General features: G+C 39.0%; 1 protein-coding gene across 1 annotated transcript; it reads left to right on the top strand.

Annotated features, from left to right (window-relative positions):
• Positions 1 to 377: 377 nt before the first annotated feature.
• Positions 378 to 27,021, top strand: LOC137171303 (torsin-1A-like). The gene is made up of 5 exons (XM_067575243.1): positions 378 to 561; positions 24,417 to 24,682; positions 24,770 to 24,945; positions 26,425 to 26,552; positions 26,658 to 27,021. The coding sequence occupies exons 1-5, from the start codon at positions 378 to 380 to the stop codon at positions 26,903 to 26,905; spliced, it is 1,002 nt and encodes a 333-aa protein (XP_067431344.1). The 3' UTR covers positions 26,906 to 27,021.
• The last annotated feature ends 360 nt before the right edge of the window (positions 27,022 to 27,381 follow it).

The raw sequence follows: 27,381 nt of genomic DNA, 5'->3' as shown, positions 1-27,381 counted from the left end.
CAGTTCTTCCAGCTATAGCTCCAACCCTGTTTTCATCTAATCCTCTTTCTGTACATGAAAGGAGGGGAAATTATGAAACCAAATGATTCCCCCTCAGCGAGATGATGCCTTTCAGCTCTTAATCAAACTCTTAATTGACCCTTCTAACCGCTGATTCATCCCCTCGTCCTCCAACCTTGCTTCATCACTCCATCCACAACAGTGTGCTCTTCGTACACTTGTCTGTCCCGCAAGGTCTTTGTTATCGAAACTCTGCTTTGACCAAACGGCTCAGCACAAGTTACATTTCTTTATGCAGCAACCGAAGAAGCCCAACCAGTCAATTTTATAGATTCTTGATACAGGCCAGTCTGGACCAGCTCTGATGACAGTAGTCCATGCTGCTGAGTGCAGCGATACTACATCAAAAGGGACTGAGTGACATCAGGGTGGAGCAGAGAGCAGAGAGGTTTCTGTTCAACCAGGCAGCCATCTGTTCCAAAGCTTTCCTCTGGGAGAGAGAGAACCGGTCCATTAAGACCAAGACCACCCAACACATCGACAGTAAGACTCTGACTTCTGGTAAAACTGTCTTACTATTTATAAGCTTTATTCATGTTCTGCTTTATTTTCCAAATTGTGAACAAAATTACTAAAACATTACTATGCTAAACAGTAAGAGTAATAGTTTAGTCTATCAAATAGTGAAAGATACAAATTACTGTTTCCAAATGTCCTCAAATAGCTTGTTTTAATATAAAACTAAGAAAAGCAGCAAATGTTCACATTCATGAGGTTAGAACCAAAAAACTGTCCAACATTTTTCTTGATTAATTACTCATAGACTCCTGCCAGAACAATAATGTGTGTTGGATATGTTTCTCCACAAAAAAAAACAAAAATGGACTGGTTAAAATGCTTAAAATGACATTTAGTCCTTCTCCCATATTGAAAAATACAGAATCTATGAATATGCAAACATTGCTGATTTCAAAAGTTTACTACGACAGACAAGATGTCTCGTACTTCATTGAGAAGTACATTCTCAGTGTTTGTGCACTAGAGGGTTCAAGTTTCCACATAATACTTGTGTAAGTTGCATACTAGTTGTGATGTCACAAATCATACTCCTAGGTACAAACTTTAAACTGAGGTTTAAGCTGAGCACAGAGAAATGTCCCCCTTCCCCCTGTGAAACTATACACACACATACATCATCCTGCACACACCTTTTTGAGTGGAGGCCAGACTTTAAACAAATAGCTGTTTATCAAAATTATTAATAATACATTTTCTGTCAGTCAATTAACTGACCAATCATTGCACTAATCTGAAACTTCTGCTTTTACAGTACTAATTACAGTCATTACTTTTCACTACATCTACCTCACTAGGCCAGTATTATATGATACATACAGCCTTTTGCATAAGTCTAACCCCCTTTTATCTGGAAACTGAATGTTTGCAGGAAATTATTAATAGCCATACATGAATTTTGTTTATGGTCACAGGATAAATATTTTTAAAATGACTACAAGATTCAGCTTTTCAAAAAATACTCTTAAGTTATTTAATTTCAGTGACTTCTGATATAACAGATCTTTTCATTTGCAGCTTTCGTAACCAAAGTATCAAAAGTCACGGGGAAACATGTTTGCATGTGTACGTATTTTCAAGTTTAATTTTAAAAAGAAGGTATTCAGCTTTGACATTTTGCCTTCACCGGACAGCCGTTCTGTCTCACTTTCCTCTCAGATGCTCACGGTAGTCTGAGAGAAAAGGGAGAGCATTAATGGAACATCCAGGAGTGTAAGTGAAGAGTGAACGGCTGTCAGAGGAGCAGCATGACTCCTTGTGGTGACGAGAGGTTTATGAGAATCCAGCTCTGTGTGTGTATGAGACCCCACCCTGCTCTCTCTGTCAGGTAATAACTTGATTCTCATTGATGTGGTGAATCGATTTTTTTTTCTTTTGCCTGAGCTCGGACCAGCACAGCTTGTGTGGAGAGTGCAGTCTTGCAGTGCAGCTCTATAATGAAGTACAGTACTGTTTGAATTGTTGTATTTAGGGAGCCATCAGTGGGACCACAGAGCGGGAATACCAACCCATTGCCTTTACTTTCTCCTAAAGTCTTAATGATGGGTTCATTAAAAAGGTATCTAGCTCACTAACTAAGCACAGATGGCCAAGAAGCAGTTATGGTACATCAGACAGACTCTGGAGGAGATTTATGTCAAACCACAGCTGAACCCCGGGAACCCTGTGCAACAGTCTCAACATTACAGCTATTTGATCTCCTGTCTGTCTCTGTTTTTACATGAGATCCAAAGCTACACTGTCCTTGACATTCATTTAGTATAAATGCGATTATTCACTGTAGCTACGGAGAGCAAATCAAAGTAAATCAAAACTGACAGTTTGTTCAGCATTTCTATAAATGTGCCTGTTGAACTGAGGGATAACACACAAGGGGCATCAGTCACTGTATCTCCAGACTGGAAGCACTCAAAAATATACCCACAGTTTTTGTTTCTCCCCTAACAGTGTCAATTATTCTAATGAGAGAGCATGAAAATAGAAATCATGACTTCTCGACCTTCGATGAGCCCAGCACGCACAGCAGCAAAACGCTTCACTAAACAAGCCTGACAAATGTGCCTCTCTGTGATGGGGCTCACAGCTACTGCACGCTGCTGCACACAGGCTTTATGAGGCAAAGCGCTCTCATAACTATGTCAAAGACATTAGCAATGGGGCTCTAATGTGCCCACAAAGTGCGAGTGACATTGCCCCATCAACGAGCTGTCTCCAGTTCAACTGTACTGATGGCACCGAGGAGAAACAGAACAGCACGACATTAAGAAATAAAGTGGATGCATGGAAGGGTGATAAAAGGGGAAGGCAGGCTGAGCTTGCATGCAAAATAAACAAGCCATCTGCAAAACAACTGTTAGATTCAATTGTTAGTTTGTGTTTTTTTGTGGCTTCCTCTGCTGTAAAAAAGATTTTAGTACAAACCATTAATGCATTTTATTCTGCTAATTAGTTGGACAGTCACTTTGGATCCTGCCAAGACTAAAAGCAGCCACAACAGTGGTGCACAACACACAATGTAAATAGGACATATCATGCACATTTTCAGGTCTTTATTTTCAGGGGCTCTGCTGGAACATCTTTCCACAATTTTACAGTTTTAAAAACTCTTGTCTCTTTAGGGTCCCCCTCCTGATGAGCTCACCCTTTTCTGATTGGTTAGCTTCCATAAGCTGCCCCCTCAGCAGACTTCCAGTGGCTCCAGAGTCTACGTAAATAAACAGTAGTATACTTATACTATATATAATTATAAACTTCTCAAATACATCTGTACATATTCAAGCCTGAATCTGATACGAAATATGCAAGTGGACAATGCAAACAACCCATGGAACAACCTTAGATACAAAGACTACAAAACAGATGTTTGTTTGTGGGCCTGCCTGAACAATCTGACATCATCACAAGGAGGGAGGCTGAAGCCTTTCAGGAAGCATTTTTACATAGTTTTGGAACTTTGAATATGTTTAACATAGACATCCGACACTATAACAGTATATAAATGACAGAAAATCACAAAAACCATGTTATGTCCCCTATAAAGGACTAGTTCGACATTTTTAGAAATACATTTTTCACTTTCTTGCAGAGAGTTAGATACCACTCTCATGTCTGTACACTAAATATGAAGGTACAACCAGCAGCTGCTTAGCTTAGCTTAGCATAAAGACTAGAAACGGGTAAACAGCTAGCTTGGCTCTGTGCAAAAAAAAAAAAAAATCCACCTATTTGGACCTTTAAAGCTTACTAATTAACAGGTTGCATCTTGTTTGTTTAATCAGCACAAAAGCTAAGCTAACCATCTCCTTGCTGTAGCTTCATACTTAGTGCACAAACATTAGAGTGGCCTTGATCCCACAGAACAAAATTGTGTTTATTTTTCACTTTTGTCTTATGAAATACAGTTTCACATTCTCAGAGCTTTAAATGTTATTCAAACTGAACATACTGAGAAGGGAAAATCACTCTATGATTTAACTCTCAGACTTAAAACCTGTGACGAAAGGTTGTAAGCACACATCGCTTTGCATTAACAGGGTAACAAGCCCAAAAGGTTGGGAACTCATGCACACATTTCCAAAAGGTCGTCAAACTGGATTTGGAAAAAGTTGTGCTGTATTTCACTTTAAATCCATCTGCTGCTGACTGCAGTTTCCTAGAGAGTCATTAGTGGAACTGAGGTCTTTTCTGGAGAAAAGCGGTGGATTTCCGGATGTCTGTGTGAAGAGAACTGGGCACCACTGAGACGTCCCTGGAGAGATATACCCACTTACTAATAAAAGCCTGTAGACATACCGTTGGTGAGCACAGTATGACTGATATCCTGTCTTCACTCACACAACACAATGGAAGTGCCAGGTGTTTGAAACTTGGTGTTGGAAACATATTTGTTAAGCCAAATTAATTTTAGTTTTAGGGGACATGTTACATATGAAGTTGATAACAGTTTGTTTCACCGTGAAGACACATGCGAGTCGGTAAGTACACATGTACACACAAATACACATGCGCAGTAACTTCCTTTTAAGGATTAGTGTTTATGTCAGTGTGCTGGGACTGCAGGGCTTTGGTATGTCCTCGGTCTGAGACACACAAGGACAGGCCTGCCACAGGATGTGAGTAGGGTGTGGTGCTCGAGCTTTCTCATTCTCCCACAGACCCCGAGACACATACAGGACATTCAACACACACACACACACCCACAATTGAAAAAGAAAGTTGCACATTATTGGTGTACTTAAGTCTGACTACAGAAGATCTAACTAAAATGCTGCCGAGATGGTGAAAACATGCGTGCCCTTTCCACAAACTCGTTCATTCACAAACATAATACACTCACACATATAGTCCTTTCTCAACTCATTGCTCCCCTACGCAGAGGTTAATGAACTTGTTTTGAATTCCTTCACCTCTCGACAGGAACTACATTCCAAAGCCTTGAAAATAGCGGCTAAAACAAAGAGAGGAAGTGATGTGAGAGCACTTCCTATCGACTCCCTTCTGAATTTATCTCAAACCTGCAGACTGGCCCACCGTACTCCCCGCTCAGCCACACCCTGACAAACTCTTAAAAAAAAAGAAAGAAGCACTTGGGGAGATTTGCTGCTCCAACCTTTTATCTACGCACATCAGTTCAGTTAACCCCGCCATTTAACATCATGCAAGCAACATCTTCCAATCGCTTCTCGTCTTTGATCCTCATTGTCTGAGACTTCGCTCATTCTTTCAGCCGAAATCCGCCTGGTTGTGATTATCTACTCTGTTTGGCCCGAACTTAAATTTCTCCTCGATCCCTCAACTTAAATGTAGATGTATTGATGGTGAGAAGTGGAGGATACATCTGTAACATGTGTCAGGGTGTACTTTGCGCTTGATTCAATGCAAACCTGCTGTGACCTGCGACCTCTGATTCATGTGGCATTTTGCTGCAGGGACCGTAGTGGGCAATGGCAGTAAGCAAAACGTCTTTGGCAGAGCTGAAGGAGGGTGTCTCATGTTGGGGTTTGCCATTCGCAGAGTCCGTACTTTCCCCTTGACTGTTTATTTTGTCATGATTCATTTGAATGTTGCAAATTTTCCTCATGCAAATGACTTCTTCTAGTAAACTATGCAAACTTCGGCTGTTCTCATAACGGAAAGTATCACTATTTCTTCCATGCCAGCCACTGTGCAGGTACAGTTAGTTTGAATGTATAATGTATTTGCCACACAATGAATGACATGATTGTTTTTCAGTGTTGGTTATATAAGCGTACAACTCTAATCTACTGTTCAAATGGATAGAATCATTTAGTGAGGCTATAACATGAGGCTTTTATGTTGATGTAATGGTTTTGTAGGCAACATTAGAAGGGGGAATAAGGGGTGGGAGACAGGAAGCGTCATTTAGTTACTGGCTCAATCTCCAGAAGCAGATCTTCCGGTCGACGGGTGCTTCCCTGCGTTAACGCAACAATAATATATGACTCACATTGCAGGCTGATAGATGAGGGGATGAACAGGAGGGAAGGGCGGACTGAGACGGGGATAAAAGCTGTACACAACCACACTGTGCAGCAGCAACAGAATTAGAAATCTATGATGTACAAAAGCAGATAGGCAAAGAGGGTGGTCTGTTTGGACAGTAACGTTGCCTGATCCGTAGCTGTTCTACCAACAGTCAAAAGGTGTAAATCAGATATCCTCTGTTGAGATTTCTGCAGGGGGAAACTTTTGCACATAGGATTGTGTAGGGAGTGCCTTGTGGAGTGCGAAAGAGAGCTGGTAGGTATGACAGTCTGTCTATATTTCACCGCAGGAGGTACGTGATCATAAGGGTCAACTGCCACTAGTTTATTTTTGATAATAACTTAAGAAAAATAATTCTTCCTTGACCACACTGGGTTTGGATTGGGTTGCATTCAAGGACACAAAAGCAGCCCGAAGACTGGGTTTCCTGGTCCATGGATGCAGATATTCATGTATTCTGTCTTTCCACTTCTTAATCGTCCTCTTGGGTATCTGTCATTGGCACCATCTGCACCATTTCCTAGTATGTAACGTATACACCAAAAACACATCTCCCAAGCAGAAAAAGCCTCAATGAAAAAATGTAATGAAGTGTTGACATCCCATACAGAGAAACCCCCACGGTTCAGTCATGTTTTCACACACACTAATATGAGTTCAGGTTTCCATCTCAGAAACTTATATGAATGCATGTTGAACTTCGTGACTGGCGGTAAGATTTAAAGGACGCTAATGTGAAGGACGATGACCCCCAGACTGACTCCCCCGCCCTGCTCCTGGCCAAAGGAGGGCGGTGATGTCCCCCCCCCCACCGCCCCCCTTTTAACAAGTCTCTGCAGACCCATCCGTCTTCCCAGAGAGCCTGTCAGTCTGCGCTCAGGGATTTATCAGATTGAAAAATGAACCCGGCCTCACACGAAAAGGCGCCTTCAGAGGTGACTGGGCACAAAGAGGCCTAACATGAATCTGGATGTCGCTGTCACAGAGTTGCTGCTCAGCTGATGACAAACTATTTAAAATTTAACTATATCCATGTTCACAGTAGTCATTATAAAATTGAAAGTGCATCTTTTTTTTGTTCCCGTTGTCTTACACCCAAGCCAGTGATTGACCTTAGCCCCGGTTAGGAGTTAGTGTAGTGATTGTTCACAACAACAACATAAAGCTATGTCTTGTACTGCATTGTGTGATGGACAATATTGAAACACACTTAACCTGTATGGCGCAGTTCAAATGAGCACTAGTGTATTTGCATATCTGTGTCAGTTTATATGGGCCATTGTGAAAGCTGTCAATGGAACATTACTGACATGGACTGAACAGCCGAACCAAGACTGCCTTAAAAGGGTGTCTCGGACCACCTCCAAGTTGACTGTGGTGTGGTTTGTGGTTTTAAAAGCAAAAGAGACCAACCACTGGAATAAGTAATCAAATAATTTAAGCATGAATTTGAAAGCTCAACTACTATTAAATCCATCCTCTGGCCATGAATTGTCAAGGACTCTTAACAGGGAATTTTAGAATTGATGTATGCATCAGCGCGTGAGTGTAGGGATTTTCCTTGAAACATTGGAAAAAGAAAAGTTGAAACAGAGGTAGGGTATAAAAGTTTCATTTTTCCCTTGACTACTACCACGGCTTGAGGATGAAGCCAACGTGGAAGTAACTTTAAGTGCAATGCCAATGACGGCGGCTCTAAAAAATCCCCGCCAAAAAGTGTCAACTTATCTCTATGAATATTAAGTCTAATTTTTTTCAACAAATCATTATGGTCTCAGTCGCTAAATTTGAGCCCTCTAATAAGTGTGCTGGAATTATTGCTCCATTAATAAGATTTGAAGACTTATAGTAGCTTTGATGTCTGCCGTGCGGGCGTTGATTGACAGCTGTGATTTACAGTTGGCTCACCTGCGGCTCTCCCCAGCTCCAGGACTCGCACCGAGTCATACTATTGTTGCAGTATTTCGGAAAGTTTAATGTTACTTGATTATACCTGCCCTCTTAGCACAATTTAGCTTAAGTAGCTAACATTAGCCCAAGAGTGCACATATCGGTGTTCCCAGTAAGTTAGCGTTAGCTTCAGTCTGAGGTAGCAGGGCGTGTTTCTAGAGGCAAAACCTCGCACTTATTTAAAAGGTCCTGACTTCAAAGGGAAAAGATGCAACTTAACGACCATAAGCTGCAACTCTGGGCTTGGGCCTGGGCTCTTTGTATGCAGTCCATGGTCCAGACCAAATGAACAAAACTACAGGTGTGAAAGTGAGACAAAAATTTTTTAAGAATGGTACTTTACCCTGAAGAGCAAGTCAAGTCAAGGCAATTCAACTGAAGAAAAGGTGGGAAAAGTGAAAAACTGTTTCATTGTGGAGCCAAACTTTTAGAAAACAATCTGTATGTAACATCAGTTGTGAAACAGAAATTTAATACAGGTGAACTGGAAGTTTTGTCTGTATTAGTGTGGACATGGTGTGGGTGGCCGTTAGTCATGGCAGTGAAGGGGGATGGTGAGTTTAAACAGGAGCACAAACATCCAGACACACACTTTGTACAGATGGTGTTCGACCATTGATCACCAGCCTCACTAGCACCTCTTATCAGTGTCTTGGTCATATCGGCTGTCTGCACTGAGTCACTTTCACAGTTCAATCAGCACTCTGTGTTTGTGACTCCTTCTCTCTGTAACAGCATTTATTATCTCCACTTGTGTGTGTGCGTGTGTGTGTGTGTGTGTGTGTGTGTGTGTGTGTGTGTGTGTGTGTGTGTGTGTGTGTGTGGTGGTGAGGGCGTGGGGGGGAGGTCAAAGAGCAAAGAAGGGAGAGTAAATGAAAAGGATTCCCAGAGTTGTGCGGTATAAAGGTTGCAGATGGCTTCGGCGACCTCTCACTCTCCATCTTCATCGGGAAAGTTAGGATAGCAATTAACTCTTATCTCACAGCGGAGCCTTTGGTGCTGTCTATCGAATCCCTCTGTGTCCCTTCACAGCTTTTAGAGGAGTAGTGATGCACTTTGTGTGTGTGCTGAGAGTACTTTATCTGTGGCAGACCTGTACAGAATGAAAATCCCTGTTGGTTTTGGTACTTGATGAAATTTTTCATTTAGGTTTTCTTTTTTTTTCCATTAAATTTTCATTAATTTTTAAGACAAGACATGTTATACAGGAGGAGGATATACACCAGATGGGGTTTTTAACAATATGAACTACTTAATATTATTGATTATTACTGCTCTATTAAGATTATTTAATTAAAATTAAAAGTATCAAAGTGATAATGATTATTAATAATAATGATAATTAGTGGCTATACATGAAATGTACTTATACTTCACTACTTTTCAGGTCACCACATTCATTTGGAAGCCCTGTGTGTAGCACATTTTAAATACAAGGTAATTTAAAGTACTTTACATCAGAAAAAAAAGGCATTTTGACATAATTTGATATTTAATTATTAAAGTAATATTTACATTTTTGTTTTACACATTAACAGTTTGTTCTCATGATTACATTTTTTATTGTTATTAATCAGTATCAGAAAATATCCATGTTAATATTGTAATAATGATTTCAACCATACCACACAGCCCTAGCCTCAACCAGAAACAATATTAAAACACTGCCTATAAAATGATACGTCAGTAATAATAATATTGTAATACAATAATATAACACTCTGAAAGAGGCCATTCTGCACAGTGAGGACTTTTGTTTTTCATACTTTAAGTTCATTTTGTTGATAATGTTTCTGTACTTTGGTTTAAATAAAATATTAAATACAAGATTAATCTGAAATTTAACTTCACACTTACATACAGTTCATATTCTGACCCTTCACAGTATCTTCTTATAATTAGTCTCTATACCAGACTAAGACTTAACTTCATTAATACCTAAGCCCTTAAAAATGGGCGATTAATCCTTAATGAAACTTCTTCTATAAGTTTTGGGTTAATAACATTCATGATCACACTATACTGTGGTTCTACAGGAGACAATAATGATTTCAATACTCAATGTTAAATATAAAGAATGCAACATTTTTGAATGGTGATTTCTGAATTTTTTAATAAATACAGGTCCACATGTATGAAATTGTGTATCAACTGCACAAAAATAAAAATTTCAATATTTCCATTTTTATATATTGGGTCACTTTAGGAAAAGTCATACAATTAAAGGCTAAAACAAAGGTGTTTAGGGCATTGTTACTGTGCTCAACTGTAAAAATGGGTCAAACGTTATTTGCATCAATTGATTTAACAAGCTGCATGTCTGGTGATAATACACTTCGACACTACAAGCGACCCCGTTTCCTTTACGCATTATCATTTCATCCATTGTTAATATAAAATATTGTTGAGAGCAGCTTTAAGTAAAGGGTTTAGATATTTCTTCACCATACTGAAACAAGGAGAAATGTGTCATCTACCAAAAGCAAATCAATGGTTATTTTGGCCGCTCTCTGGTCTGCTCAGTTAGTAGTCGATACGGGACAGCCGGTGGAGCAGGTGGGTGTAAAACTAGCTCTGTGTTTGCTTGTTTTTCACCCCCACCTGCTCCTTCTTCCCGCTTTCATTTATTTTGGGTTTCTGCATTTCATCCTTCACTCCTCTGTCTGTTGCAGATTGTTCCCAAGCCCCCCTCACAGCAGGGATTCACAGATGGTAGATAGATAGTTCACTCCTGCTTCTGATCCGGTCGTAGTTCAGCGTCAGTTCAGTGGGTCACATATAAAGCAGTCACTCATAACAACACTATCACACAATTTTTATCTTGTTGAACCGTAATTAAGAATGTATTTTACCTTCTTTTTTAACAGGAGAGCCGATTTACGACTGCAAGACACCTGTTTGAGGAATCAATGACCCCAATTCAGTGTGTGTTTATTTAAACTTTTACACCAGAAGGGCACCCACTCACTCACGCACGCACACACACACACACACACACACACACACACACACAAACCTACAAGCAAACAGACTGAAAGGGCCAGTCACCTTGAAGGTCGCCACAGGTGTGTTTGTCTGTTTGTGCCCTTTCACTGTTTCTATTCTTGAAAAATAGCCTTTTTGTCTCAGCTGTCAGTCTTTGTTTGGTTTGTAAAGTTCAGTCATGTGACCTCACGGCTCCCAACAGATGAGAGCCATTCAAAGAAATCAAACATATTTATAATCTCTGTTATAGTTCCTTGCCATGTGGCCATAAAACTAGCTATTAATCATGTTTTATATGCTTGTAATGCCTTTCCTCGTGAGATTTTTTTTTCACATTGTGGTTACAGCCCAGTGATTTTTAGTCAAATTTATCATGTTTTCAGGCATCTTTAAAATAATAAATTCAGCTTCATTGCTTTGGTAAACATACTGGATTGATTTGCTCACACCAACGTAAGGCTGGTTTTGGAGCTCGGCCTCTCAAGCCGGGAATGGGAGAGTGATTCATTTTCTTTCTAATGTCCCAGAACTAATGCACGTGGGGAAAGTGAAGTTACAACTATACTCTACAATAGGAATTTATATATACACTTCTACCTCTCAATTGATTTTCTTATTCCTGATTGGCACGCACAGATTACAGGCTGCATGTGTGTTTATACGGACCTACAGTGTTGTACAGGTGTTTATGTGGGTGAAATTGTTTTGATACAGTATAATAAAAGGTTTCTGGCTCTCTCTCAAGCGCCCTCATAAGGTTTTACAGCTGTTAACCAAACTCCAGGACTCTCTTAAGTTGGTTAAGAGTAGATGTTCAATGACTGCAGAGCCGTTTGTTTTCTGTGTGATTGTACTAAACATAATTTGTCATGATGAATAATATGTCATCTGAAGCTGTATAATTAAGAGTTAATTCATAGGATGTTACAGGGGTGAAAACAAACAATAAGAATAAATCTGGCATTGATTTTATTTGCAATCACTCTTTAAACATCTTCATGTCATGCACAAGTAAATGTGGCACTAAATTCTCCTTGTTATATCATTTCTTTGATGTACGTCGTCTACCAACAGCAGAATTTTGTTCCTAAAATCAGTTAATGCAGGTTTAAGCAAAATGAAACCAAACTGAAATTGAAGCAAAAGGGGAAAACAATGCACAGTAGAAACACAAAGGAAACATCTCTTGAATATCAAGCTGCGGCTCACGATCTGTGTCACGTTTTCAGGATGTAAAGAATCAATCTGGAGGAAAGAATCTAAAAATATATTGTAGATTCAATTCAATAGTAATAAAGTTGGCTGTACGATTTAACAAAGCCCTGCCCGCTCTCTTTCACCCCCGTCCTTGGTCTGGGAGGTCAGCTGTCGGGAATGTTCACCACCTGAGAGAGGAAGACTGTGGCGGATGTTGGATATGAAATCACTTCCTGTTCAGGGTCTGAATATAGTCGTGATGGGGTGCAGAGGGGATGTTTACATAGTGGACTACAGGGGCTCCTGACACAATAGGAACAGCTCAGAGCATGTTTGTTGGATGACGGCAAGCATTGTGCTGTAGAAATGTATTCTTTCGCTCTCCAGTTTGCCCTTTGTTGCTCTGCATTATCCCGTTGCATGCTGGGATATCTGTGTTCCTACTTTGCTGGGGAACATTCAGCTTTCTGCAGGGTGCCGCAGGAAACCACTTGGATGGATGAGCGCTGCCTTTGTCATTGTGTCGTATCTGTAACTGGAACAGGTTATCGTCTCTCTTCAGACACTTTTGGCTTGACATTTATTTGGCAGCCGGCAGAAAACACAACTCACTCCTGCAGGGAGAAGATAATAATCTGGACTCACGTACATTTAAGTACATTGCTTTTGAATTACTTTCCAGGCTGGTACAGTAGTGCAGACCTGAGAGCAGATGTTCCCTGTTATCTGTGTCAAATGGACTCTTCCTTCCTCTCTGAGCCGTGTCTTGGCCCGTTTGATGGACTCATTTGTTCTCCTGAGTCACATGCGTGCTAGGTTTCTCTACTATCCACTCTGTCTGTGTGTGATATAACAAAACTGAAAATGAACACACACACACACACAGTTGGTTTAAATTCTCTGGGTGGAGAAGGATTTTCTCTACTGTTTTGGGTGATTTGTGCCATATTTTAGGTGAGTTAACGGGGTCTACCCTGTAATGTAGATCCATTGGTAAGCAAAACAAGACCCCTCAGTGACCACCATCCATCTCAGAGGACAGGCAAGAAATGTGTAATAACACTTTTTTTGACAATAGGTAATATAACTTAAACTCTGTACTGTTCTTCTCATAAACACTTCACCTAACATCTTTAAACCTGCATTCATTGTTTTTTTTGCCCACTTGGAGGTATCACGGAGTCCTGTAAGAACGACATAATTTCACATTATAAAGTGGAAAACGGTGGTTTATTTACACATCGAGGAGCAACAGTAGCATTCATTTGGTGTTTTTGTCCACCTTATGTATGGGAGTCCAACATTCAATCTCCTTTTAGCTCTGTTTTGCTCTTCACCAACTCCTGAGAAAAAATATTTGGCTCTTTAGTTGCTAAATGCTGCACTAGGTGCTGGACGGAAAGGAGTGGGAGCGTTGACTCTGAAAACAGCTGCAAGTGAAAGTGAATCAATACTGTAAAGTTTCAGCTGTAAAACTAACAGAAAGAGCTGAAAGACCGTGAAATGCTCCGTAGAGCCGAGGGGAACTGCAGAACAATAATAATTCTCTGTGGGTTCTTCGTACAAGCAACCCCTTTCACAGTACACATAGTCAGGCAGTGGTGGAAGTAAATGGCTGCATTTATAAATGGTAAATGCCTGCAATTATATAGCGCTTTTATCCAAAGCGCTTTACAATGTTTCTGCTGCTCACTCAACCATTCACACACGCACTCACACACCGATGGCGGCAAGCTGCCACGCAGGGTGCTGGCGCAACCATCGGGAGCAATTTGGGGTTCAGTATCTTGCCCAAGGACACTTCAACATGTGGACAGGAGGAGTCAGGGATCGAACCACAGACCTTCTGATTAGCGGACAACCCACTCCATCTCCTGCCGCAGAAGTATTATGATCCTTCCAGTCAAAAAATGTTTTTCTTCTTGTTCCTTCATTTGAATGTTTGAGATTCACTGTGCAGACTGATGTATGTGCAGAGTTTGACACTAGAAGGATTTTTTCATATTCAACTGCTAAAAGAGGGACGTTACTAGTTTTTTAGCCAATCGTGGTCCAGTATGCAACTCAACCTACACTGAGAATGAATTTTTTGGTCAAATAGACACATCTTGAATTCAGCAGTGACACTTTTGAAATGAACAGTATTTGAATATTCATTATGGATTTTTCAGTGAGGGAGCAGGATTTTTAACTAGGTACTTAAACTTTTTTTGTGTAAAAACACATATCAGACACAATTTATTATTCCAAGCAGAGTGTTTTTATATGTATTTTTATATATGTCTAGGGGGATCTTTAAGTAAAAGAACCAATATAAAAGTCTAAAGTAAAGTAAAATGAAGTTTTATCACCAAAATTTACTTAATATATTAAAAGTAAAAGTAAAGAAAAAGTGAGTCATGACATTATTAGATTGGTAATACTGATGCATTAAGGCGTAAGCAGCATTTTACTGTTGTAGCTGGTCGAGGTGGAGCTTCAGTTCGGTCGGTCAGGGCACCTTCCTACAATCCCTGCAGTCTGGGGGGTCGTGAGATGAATAATGGGAGAGGAAATAATAATGAGAATTCATATTTTGGTCTTTTCTTTAATCTTTATTATTCTTTTCAGGGGATATATTGGACAATTTGACTTCTTTGGGCCTCAAACAGGTATTTGAATGAAACCATGATAGACCTGATAAAAACTCATAGATATCTTAGACAAAACGTCATCATATGTTTTCAAATCAACAAAATTTCAAAATGTAGTGGAGTAGAAGTATGGAGTAGCATAAAGAGTGTTTTAAAATGTTTTGATTTGAATACATCAATATCAGAACAATACCAGATGGGACATTTAGTGCTGCTGTATAACTGCATTATTCCAACCAGTATTTGTATCATATCTCTGCTTCAGATGTGGATTCATTTATTTAACAACAGTGTCTCAATAGATTGATGTGCTTCTCAAAATAAAGCATCAAAAAAATCTTGTTATTCACAGTCTATGTAGAGTAAATATAGATCTATACCACCAACGTCTAAACCAAAGCTTTATAAGCAAAAACTGCTCATGTTCATGTAATAAATCATTCATTTTGTAGAGGTACAAGTTGGATAAAAATCTTTACGAGACTGGGCTGCTGGTGTGAGCCAGTGGTTCAGACTGCTGGAGCTCAGGGCCTCTGGGACCAGAGACTGCAGGTAACGAGGCACCTCTAGTCTGTAGAGGGAGCTGTGGTCCTCACATTCTGTCGCATTAGGCCTTGTTCAGACCATAGACTGTAAAAAAAAAAAAAGGTTAAGACCTTCAGACCACTCTCCAGAGAAGCCTTGAAGGTGGGGCTGTGCTCCCTCTCCTGCAGCACCACTCCTGCAGCACCACCATCAGGAGGAACTCATTGATCTGCTCAGATAGACTCGGCGTCCTCTAGAGACACACATTGTATATGATGATCATTAAACACTCAAATTTAAATAATAACATAATGAATAAAATAATAATCATAATAATGTGATTTGTGTATTGTAAGCCTATATTTATTCTTTATTTGGAAAAAGAAAAAAGTTTTTGTTTCTAAAAACTGAAGAATAATGTCAATTTCAGAGTTATAAAAGGGCCTTTTTCAGGGATCAAGTAATGGGTTAACAACTCACAGCTTTTCTGCAGCAACGGACATAAATTAGGCCTTGAAATTTAAAAAGCATGTGAACATAAAAGCATGGATGATGAAGCGTGATGGTCTGGGGCTCTTTTGCTGGATCCAGAGTTGGTGACTTGGACAGAGTGACTGGCACCCTGGACCAAAAGGCTACCGCAACATTTTGCAGAGCCATGCAACACCCTCTGATCTACGCCTAGTTGGTCAGAGGTTAATGACCCAAAACATAGCTGCAAGCAACGCCAGAACTACCATAGAGGAAAAGAGCAAGACAGTAGGCTTCAAATCATGAAATGGCCAACTCAGTCTCCAGACTTTAAAACCCTTTCAAGCTGATTTGGGATGAACTAGACAGAAGGGAGAGAGCAAGGCAACCCGCAAGTGCGACACATTTGTGGGAACTTCTGTAACAGTGTTGGGAAGAACTTTCCCAACAATATTTGATTTCCATTGCAGAAAGACTGTGTGTTCGTTTGATGAGTTAAACGTTTAGATTACATTTTGTCAAAAAGATTTATTGAGACATTAAACGATGCAAAATTTCAACAAAAACTGAAAAAAATGGAGGTGATGGCTCTAAAACATTTGACCGGTAGTGTATATAATGTTGTGAATAATAGATTTTCTTTAAATGTTGGAATAGTTTGTGAGAAAATACAAATCTGAGAATAACATTTTTTTGTTTCAGATATGTAATATTAGCCTTGCATGCTATGTGTGTAGAAGTATAGTATATAGAATAGGAGATTGGGTTAAAATGACAAATCTGACAATGATAATGAAAGAATTAATATTTTGGCCATGGCACATGTACGGTGTGGCTCATTGTGTGTGTGTTTTTTTTATTATATTAACGGAGGTCTACGACACAGAGGAATAAGATATATCAGGCTTTGGATACACACACAATACAATTAATTGTTGGTTTGGCTCTGCACATGAGGTTTGTTTAGAAATAGAATAATGTAGATAATCGCCAGCCCTATCATTTAAAGTTAAAGAAAAATCAAACCTTGGTGACTGACATTTTAAACATTTAGGTCTTGTCTTACATTCCCTATCCTTACTGTTGCCCAAGATAATCTGATTTAAATGACACAGCGACCTGAAAAATGACAGAGTTGACTTAAAATCCCCAGATCTTACTTCATGTACTCTCTCTTACATAACAACTAGAACAATGTTTAGAGCAATATTTAACTTTTTACCATTGTTACTTTTGATTTTTTGGAAATTCCAGCCATCAAGGAGTAGAAGTTTACAAAGCTGTTGCACTTAAGAGCTTTGTATAATCCTGTAAATGCAATGATGCATTTTGGAGGGAAAAGTAACGGTGAGAAAGACAGCAATATAGAGGAAGGGGTGTTGACAGAAAAATAGATTTTTTGACCACAGCCTCATTTCAGTTGAAAATGGGGCAATAAATGCTTATCTATGTGACCACTGCACATGATTCATTATCCCTGGTAGCCCAAATGTTGTGTCTGTTCTCTTTTAGTTTCCATTACCACATCAGTGAAAGGTTTTGCAGTTACTGTAATTCAGTTATGTGTATATTCTACACTTCCCAAAAGACATCACTTTTGCACTGTAAAGGGAAAAGAAGTTGGCAGATAAAAAGCAGTGAGCCCCTCCTGCTGGTGTGAAGAGGTAAGACAAACACCCGCACTGCACACTCATGGCGTTCATCGCAGGATTTATCTTTTTATATGTCTATCTCTTATCAATCCTTTCCTCCCAGACAATTCTCTGAGCTTCCCCTAATCCTCCCTCTCAGATCCTCTAATTGTTGACTTCACAGGAATGTGCTTTGGCCCTGGTTTGATTCTTTAAGGGGCCGTCCAAGCTCGAGCTGCCGCAGGATGGGGGTTAAAGCGAGGGTTAGATGAGGTGAACAGAGGGGGAGTGGGGGTCAGTGTGTGGTGGCATTGCCCTCTGTTTATAGTGAGATTAGAGGTTGACCCGCTCCGTCTGTTTCCCCCTCCAAAGCTCCGACGCTTTCACAAGTGCCCTCTCCCATTCTTTAACCGCTGAATGAACCAACAGTGGAGAAATTAGTGTGAATAGAAGAGAAGAAAAGACCTCCAATCAGACACTGAGTTGTGAAGATTCCCACCTGGTAACAGCAGAGTTAAAGATATGAAGACAAGCTAAATATTTTGCTCTGTCAGTCATTTTCCAACATCCACAGTGAATAGGCTTTTTTTTTTACTCTGCAGCTATTCTCTCCCACTTAATGATCAGTGAGAAGATGCCCAGACTTCTCAGGCCCTGGAGTTAGTGGAAGGAAAAGCAACACTTCACTCTTTAGAGACTTTAGTAACAACAAACGTAATGTACTACACTCACAGCTGAAGAGGCCACGTCTGTCTCTGCAATGTTGCAACACATTCTCACAATTAACTTTAAATGTTTAAATTAATTTGGCTCTCTCATGTCAAAATCAATTTTAAACAGTTGCATCCTTTTTTTGGCTCTGGAGGAGGTTTCTAAAGTCATTTGAGGATCTTGGCCTTGACTTGGATACTAAATATTTAAACAGAAAGCCTGCATTGCACACTGGATATGGAGTTTCAATTCAGTTTATCAATCAGGCAAAGTCTAACTAGCTATCTAATTATGAGAATTTTGGAGCTGTTGGTGCTGCTTTGATCTTGACCGTTCAAATTTTGATTTAACCAAAACTAATGATATGCTAAGTATCTTTTGTAGTGCTAATTTAAATGTTAATCCAAGACAACAAACATAGTAGAAACCTGCGAAAAACACAAGCATGCTAGCATGTGTTGCTTGTGTTTTTAGCATTTAGCTCAAAGCAAATGCATTAATAGATTTTTTGGCCACTTGTGGGCAGCGGAAACAAGTTGTGAACACAACACTGACACATATTCACTCTCTTTTAGCTCTGTTTTTGGTCTCTATCATTCCTGAGGGAAATATCTGGCTCTTTAGTGGCTGATTGCTCCACTATATTCACCAGCTATAGTCACTCGTTTGCTGTTTAGCACTAGCAGGTAGTGTGCTGTGTGTTTTTAGAGCTTTCTATCTCAGAACAGCTGCCTTTTGCAGCCAAAAACAACACAATGAGAGCAGTGAGAGTGAATCAAAACAGTAAAGTTGCAGCCGGACAGTTAAACAATGAGCTGAATCTCACAATAAAGCTCCATAAAGCCGAGGGGAGCTGCAAAGATGCTGATAATTCTCTGTAGGTTAATCGCTACGAGCCATGCCTTTGAAATTACACATAATTATAAATTTAAAAAAAAAAGAAAAAGATTGTAGTTGCTTTAAAAAGTAACACCAGTTTGAAGCCTGTTTTGTTGGCTGTGGTCACAGGTGTGCATTGTTGCATCTGTAACCACACTCGACAATGATGTCATGGTGTCCTGGAGTACACCTGTGCATCACTGCAGCAAGGTGAAGATTTAAACCACTGGAGGTCAGCAAAAACAAGATTTTCAGGGGATGTTAAGTCACTCCTTAAGTACTATTTTATTTACTATACTAAATGACTGGAGTACTCTTTTTTTTTTGGAGCAGAAGGTTCACATTGTTTCCAAAGCAGTTCCAACTCTCTACTTTGTAATATAATAGATAAATAATATGCACAATTAACACAAATCAAGTCAAGAATTAACCTTGATGCTCACTTGAAATGTTAATGTTAAATAAAGGAATATGCTTAATACTGCAAAGTTAATACCAACAGTTAAGAGTCATGTAAAGTCATGAAAGGAATAGTGCATAAAATCTCACGTTTATTACTTGGGAACCAACAAGAAATCTGGACACTTTGTTTCTGAAAGTGGTCATGCGTATTCTAACAGAAAAAACAGGAAACTGCTTCAAGTGTGGCTCACAAGGTGGGTGATGGGCTGCTTTCAAGCATTTCTTGCACTTTTGTCTCACAGTTTTCACATAATTATCAAAGGAAGCTCAAATTCCTCCCTCCCTTTTAGAGTTATCTTGGCCCATGAGGGAGCCTGGGCTTCATCAGGATTCACAGAACTGTCACTGTACCTTTCCTCCCTCTCCGAAGAGCCACCCTGAGGAACCCAAGGAAGGGCCCTGATCCTGGAACACACATCTGACGCCATCCACACCAGGAAGGACATGCTACCACAATGACAGGCTGGAGGAGAGGAAGGAAAAACACCAGCAACAGCAGAAAACGAAGGTCCTTTGTTTGCCTTGTGCCTCTTGAGACAGTCTGTGTTGGCAGATTTATAACCACCATCCTGATCAAGAGGTAGAGCCAGGGAGGCTGCTGAGGAAGGATATCTAGAGTAAAGTATTTGGAGCCAGTTTTGACTTTATCATTGCTATTTTTTTAAACTTTAATCCTTAATACAGAGCTAATTACTCTTTACAACTCATTATTTGTCTTTTTATAGTATTTGCCGTCCATTCTAAGAATATTTTTCACATTTTCTCTCTCTATCCCTTTATAAACACTCTATTTTGTCTATTTTGTATTTATACCCAGCTGCAATATTAGCTTTAAACCTGTTCTCGGTTATACTGTGTCACCATCCACATCCTGTCCTTAAAGTATGCCAAAACCTATCAGAGCCAGGGGCTAGAGAGGCTGGAAAGAGGGTGAAGTACCAGAGGAAACATTTGGTATCTATAAACTACACTCACTCATAATAGACGAGCCTGATCTGGAGAATAAAAACATAAACATGAAATAAAGAGCTTTTTGTATGAAGGTGACCTCATGACATGAAGAAAAAAAACAAACAGTGCAAGACGTCATATTGTCAAAATAACTACAGAAAATTTTGACTCTGTCATTTCAAATATGTCAAGTCAAGTCATGTATAGCCCATGTAGCCCAGTATCACCTACAGTGTCTCAATGGGCAATGGCTGCTAACCCACATGAAGCTCTCTCAGAAGTTAAATTCCCCAAATATAAACTAGGTCAAGAGTAATAGTTGTCCTGTACTAAATTGGAAATGTCAAAACTACTATACAGAGTTCCCCTTTGCTCCCAGTGGATTTAAAACCTCTGCTTCAGTGAGCTGCACGTTTGTAAAAAAAAAAAAAAAAAAAGTCTGACATGTATGCACAATTGCATGCATATGTGTACTTTCTCTAGAGCTCTTTTATCTACATGTCAAACTTATCTCATATTCTTGAAAGCTGTAATGACATTAGCTGAAGATTTGAAAACACAAGATATTATTATGATGGAAACATACAGATTCGTATGTTTGTTTGTGGCTTTAAATAAAAGCATCATAAGAAATGTAACTTTAGTGCCTCCATTACATTACATTACACCACCATTACATCACAAATCATTAAACATATATATATATATATGTTATATATCTTATTATTACTTTAGTTCATTTCTGTAAATGAAATTTAAAATATGTTTTGAAAGGTCTCTATTCTCAGAGGTATCCTATCTATCTATATCTTGGCACAAGGTCTTACAGTTAAAACAAAAGTCAAAAACCTGGGTGTCATTTTGGATATTATTTTTTATAGCTCTATAGATGTCAGCATTGGTCTTCCGGTTAGTCAGTTAGACCACCACTTTGGTCCAGACTGAAATATCTCAACAACAGAAGAATGGATTGCTAAGAAATTTTGAACAGATATTCATGGTGCCTAGACGTTGAAACCTGCTGACTTTGGTGATCCTCTGACTTTTCCTCTGGCACCACCAAGTGGTTGAAATTGATAGTTGTCAGAGAATTTTTTGACCATTGCTGGATGGATTGCCATGAAATTTGGTCCAGGCATTCAGGCCCACCTCGGGGTGAATTGTAATGACTTCAGTGATCTTCTGACTTTTTGCCTATGAAACCAAAAATCTTCAAAACTAATGACATTCCTATCTGCTTCAGCTGTACTATGTGTTCCATCTTAGCTGTTAGCATGCTAATCTTAGCTGTTAGCATGCTAACAGCTAAGATGGTGAATATGGTAAAGAATACATCCTCTAAACAGCATGATTGTCATTAGTGTTAGCATTTATCATTTAGTACAGCTTCAGTGCTAGCATGGATACAGACCTTTAATTTTGTTTAGTCAGATTTTTGTTGAAGTTTAATAATTACATATTTACATGATATCACTATGAGGCCTCTTAAGCTTTTAAGGCCATAACTGGTGTTTTTTTGGAGAGGGGGAAATGTACATTCATTTTTATCATTTTATATTATTTGTTAAGAACTTTCATGGTACATTTGTATGAAAAGTTTTATTTATTACAAATACATTAGCTTACAAGTTTACTTATCTACTTAACTTAAATTGTCCCTTGTGTATCAGGAAACATGTTTTTTTGCAAACAGATGTCTTATTAAAAATAACTATATGGTAGAACTCTGTGTTAACAAAATAAAACAAAAAGAGAAAAAGTGAAAGATACAGGTAGATTACCATGAAATGCGAGTCGGTTTAATATTTCCCTTGAAGAAAAAAGTGTGATCTGATTTAGATGACATTGAAAATGAAGTCAGTTTTATGATTTATTTCTCCTTATGTGATGATTTAAGGACTGTGCTCTTTAGAAAAGATCTGCACAGAGCAGCAGATTAGCACAGTCTCCCTCTGCACTTTTTGTGTATGATCCTGTAAGTCCATATGGAAGAACGATCACATGACTGTCACCCCACAGTGCTACTGTATGTGCAACCAAAAAGATAAGAAGATAAGGATCAAGATTCTTAAACTAGATGAATGAATGAGATTATCCTTTAAAGGTCTGAATTCTTTTATTTGGCCACATAGAAACTCCTGTTTGCAGTGTACAGCTGCCCTCTACTGGCAGGTGTGATTTTAATCATATTATATTACAATTTTCTTACTTTATTGTTTTTAACAGAAGGGGACACCTATGTGACACCTCCCTCATGTTATTTGTACAGTACATTTTAGTAGGTGTGGCCACTCAAACCTGTAGGTGTTGACATTCCTGTTAAGCTTGTCATATGTTAAAGGATAAGTTCACAATTTTTCAATTGTCTTTATACAATATTCAGGTGCCCAAATGAACATTGACACTTTTTTTTTGCCATAATCATTCCTCCTGTTCATACTGACCATTAAAAGTCATAATTCGCTTACAATGTAAGTGATGGGGAGACAAAATCTGCAGTCCTCCTTCTGTGCAAAGATTTACTTGATGTTTACTGTGTTTACTTGAAGCTAATATGAATCTTGAGCCATGCAAATTAGTGAAATCAAGTTGATATCTTTCAAAGTTAGTGTATTTTTAGTCCAAAATTCCCACTTTTTGTCATGATCCTTTCACTGTAGCCTCATGTTATTGTCAGATAAACTTGTGAAAAGACTGTGGATTTTGTCCCACATCACTTACATTGTAAGCACATTTGGAGGAGATATTCTAATGGTCAGCATGAACAGGAGGAATCATTACAACAAGCAAAATCTAATTCAGTGTTCATGTGGATGACTGTTGTTTCAAGACAGAGTTGAACAATTGTGAACTTATTGTTTGAGTCTAAGTATTCCCATGCTGGAATATTATATGTTTACTGTGTTGTAAACTGATTAAACACAAATTAATAGAAAGGAATATGAGCATTTCAGTTCAGTTTCACAGATTTTAACATATGGACCCTCTTCTGGACATTTAATATTGTGTTTTCTTAATGCGTATTCCTGTATACATGTACAATCAATCATATAATACACAGCGAACTGTAACATCAATTCAATCAATCTTGTCTGGCAACTTTTTCAATGACAGAGACATGAGGACAACACCTCAGAAAAAGTTGCTCAGCTGGTTTATCTTGCTGCAAGTCAGTGACACAAAGAAGCTATTAGTTTGCTGAATCAGTGAGGTGTTTCTGTGTTAAGATTGTTTTACCACATAAACTCAGCTGTTGTCAGGAATTAGGTGGTTTCAACAATGAAAGCGGCACAAATATATTTGTTGTTACATGTTTTTTTGACGACCAGTGTTCTGGTAAACACGTTTGACTTTTTTGGTAGATTCACTGAATTCTTTAAGAACAAGAAACAAGAAAGTTGTGATTCTAACTGGATATCCTTCAACGCAACAGGTGAGGATGTGAGGCATGTAAATGTGAAGATAGTTGGGCTGTGTTTAGAGTTTGTTTGAACCAAGCAAATTACTTTGACATATTGTCTAGAGGATAATTAAAGTGTCATGGCTTAACTGACTATTTACTATCAAAACCAAATTTTAACTGAGGAGAGTAAGACATGTACCGTTCAGTTATACTAATTATTCTTCTATATATAATTACCAGTAAATTGATTTCATTGCTAGCAAAAGCACACAATCATCAATCTAGTATTCCAATGACAGCCCATCATATATCTAGTTTCTGAAACTGATTTAAAGTATTAAGTTAGAACTATTTTGTACTCTAAGAACAGAAAAGCTGTAAAGCAAAATGTATGTATTTGATTTTACATTTTATTTAAATCTCTTTTATTCAAGATTTCTGTCTCTGATCCCCTGGTTGTGTATTGTTCATTTCTTGTCATTCCTTGTTCATTAGAGTTTAAACTATCCTGTTGACTCTCTGCTGTGCCTTCTCCAGGTCTCCAGGCTGACCTGGAAAGCAAACTGTTCGGACAGCACATTGCTTCACGCATCATTCTGAAAGTTGTGAATGGATTCATGAACAATGACAACCCGAAGAAGCCCCTGGTGCTCTCTCTGCATGGACCGACCGGCACAGGAAAGAGCTTCATCAGTAGGCTCATAGCTGAAAACATTTACAAGAAGGGAATGGACAGCAGCTTTGTCCATCTTTTCATATCTACACTTCACTTCCCACATAAAAGTCAAAATGATACTTACAAGGTATAATAATAAAGTACAATTCAAACACAGTAACATTGTTCATGTTGGCCTTCTGTATGAATTAAATATGCAGCTGTTTCTCCTCAGTCTCAGTTACAGCAGTGGATCAAAGGAAATGTCACCAACTGTGCACGATCCATGTTCATCTTTGATGAGGTGGACAAGATGCATCCCGGCTTGATTGACATCATTAAGCCGTTCCTGGACTACTACAAGAAGCTGGATGGAGTTTCTTATGGGAAATCTATCTTCATCTTCCTAAGGTGAAAGGATGAACACATTCTCTGACCAATCAATTAATTCATTCAAATCTTTATACAGGAAGGTGCACTGGTCTGGTCTGTTTCTAGCTTTACAAGCAGGGGCGGTTCTAGAGTCAGTGGAGATGTGGAGACTGAGCAAAGAGACTACATGAGAGAGGGAATGGGCTCTGATTTCCATACTGTCACTGCTTTGGTCCAACTTTTCTGTTTAAAATAATGTTTAACAATTATTAAAGATAATTATTTATTATTAAAAATCAATAACAACGAGGCACCACCCTGAGATCAGGGACCAGTAACCAAACAGTGAAAACAGTCTCAAAATGGGTGTTCATCCAAGAATGTCAACATCTGAGAGATGTTAACATTACAGGATGAACAATGAAGGTTTGAATTTCGAGCACTGACCCTGTTACCAAGTCTATCACGGTATGTATACAAACAGTCACAGGAAACTTTAAATGCACGACAGAGTTTATTAATGTTAGCAGTATCAATTATAAATCAATAATGCTTCAATTTATAAACATCTATCATACAACTACAGACCATCAAGGAGGGAGGAGGAACAAGATGGTGGATATGAACCACGTGGGGTTACTTCCATAGATGTGAGAGTTCCAGTCAAGTCGGACAAGTTGGACAAAGCTGAGCATGTGTCCGACTATAAAGTAGCATGTGGGAGCGTCAAGATGTGGTTATCCTTTGCCTTCTTCTGCATGAAAGGTGGAAGAATGCTGGGTTGCGCAGCGGTCTTCTTTGGATCCGGTAACATGCTCAGTTGAACACAGAGTAATCTCCAGCGAGGTTGAAATTTTATGGCCTAGTTACATTCACGCACGTACGGGAGTTACTTCCTTACGTTAGCTGACAAGCAGCTGGAAGCGCAGCTTGAGAAGCGAGTGGAGTGTTTACACTCTTGGTAACGTCATGGCTGGGAAGAGGAAATCCCGGAGCGTTTCCGGCGGGTCTCGTCCAGTGGGAGCTGAGAGTTTGACTCTGCTGGATTTCACATCTAGTTGTGAGTTGAGCAGAGCATGATGGGAGTTTAAGTCTGTTTGGAGTTCTTTTGTTTGATTTTGGCGCCTTTCTTTTTCTATCAGGCTTTGTGACTTCATGCGTGCTGTCTTTGTCTCATGCACATGGCGCATGAGGCCCAACAGCTGTGATCCGGGTGGTACAAAATGCTATGCATGTTCAACAGTAAAAGATTCAGGGCTTTAGTGAAAACATTCTGGTCTTAAGATCTGTAAGTCCAACCCCAGCACCACCTATGTTTACAAGTATGTTGCAATAGGGTGTAGCAATCAGTGCATTCAATTCAAAATTTTGCAATTAAAATGTGTATGCTCTCTGAGATTTATTTAAACAGGACAGATTACATTGCTAAGCAGTACACTTTGCAACATTTCACTGCAGTCAACATCTACATTTAAAATCAATACAAGCCTTGTTATTAATAGAAAACCTTCTCTCTAGTAATGATGGAAGGGAGAGGATCACAGAGAAGGCTTTAGAGTTCAAGAGAGCAGGACTAGATCGAGAAGAGATCGAGCTCAAAGACATGGAAACATTGCTGTCTGCATCAGCGTTTAACAACAGTGAGAGTGAGTAGAATACTTCTTTTTGTCTTGGTCATCACACAAAAAAAGATTTGATGAAAGACCTGGATTTTTGTACTGTAGAAAATATCTCTTAATCTCTGCCTGTAGGTGGCTTGTGGCATTCAAACTTGATTGAGGAGAACATGGTGGACTTCTTCATCCCATTTCTGCCTCTGGAATACCAACATGTTGTTCAGTGTGTCATGGCTGAGTTGAAAGCCAAAGAACTACAGCCAGACCAGGATGTGGCAGACAAGGTGGCCAGAAATTTGGATTATTTACCCAAATTTGAGAAAGTGTTCTCTGTCAGAGGCTGCAAGACAGTAGCGAGTAGATTGCACTTCTACACAAAGTAATAATTATGTGTGTTCCTTTACTGACAAAGTGAAAGATCTTCTGCACAGGTACACTAGGTCATAGACCCTATATGATTATTGTTTATTAATATATATATATATATTGTTTGTTTGTTTGTTTTTTTAAATGTTTTTTCTTCTTTATTTTGTTCTCCATTTTGATCTACTAAAACCAATTGTAACATGGTTGCAGCTAGGGGTGGGGTGTGGGGGTTAATTGTTGTGTGTTTATTTTGTATGTTGTTCGTTATCCATGTTAAACAATAAAAAAGTTGATAACACAAACTAATAATGCACTTTGTGCACTTAAAAAAAAAAGAAAAAGAAAAACACTGTTAACCAGATTATAGAGGGGATGACACAGTGACATGATCAGGATTATTAAAAGGTTTAACTGATTTTAATGTGTGGTCACATTTTTACGAAATGTGTGATATAAATTAAAGACACAAAGAGGGAATATTTTACTAAGAAGG

This window comes from Thunnus thynnus, chromosome 19, assembly GCF_963924715.1.
Source record: "Thunnus thynnus chromosome 19, fThuThy2.1, whole genome shotgun sequence".
NCBI lineage: Eukaryota > Metazoa > Chordata > Actinopteri > Scombriformes > Scombridae > Thunnus > Thunnus thynnus.
The sequence above is the reverse complement of the archived record's forward strand: the minus strand, read 5'-3'. Positions and strand labels throughout refer to the sequence as shown.

Excerpts from the sequence above, each read along its gene's own strand:
- LOC137171303 (XM_067575243.1), top strand. The coding sequence starts at position 378 with ATGCTGCTGAGTGCAGCGATACTACATCAAAAGGGACTGAGTGACATC. Across the intron at positions 562-24,416 it reads CAGTAAGACTCTGACTTCTG|GTCTCCAGGCTGACCTGGAA; the intron begins GTAAAACTGTCT and ends TGCCTTCTCCAG. Across the intron at positions 24,946-26,424 it reads TCTATCTTCATCTTCCTAAG|TAATGATGGAAGGGAGAGGA; the intron begins GTGAAAGGATGA and ends CCTTCTCTCTAG.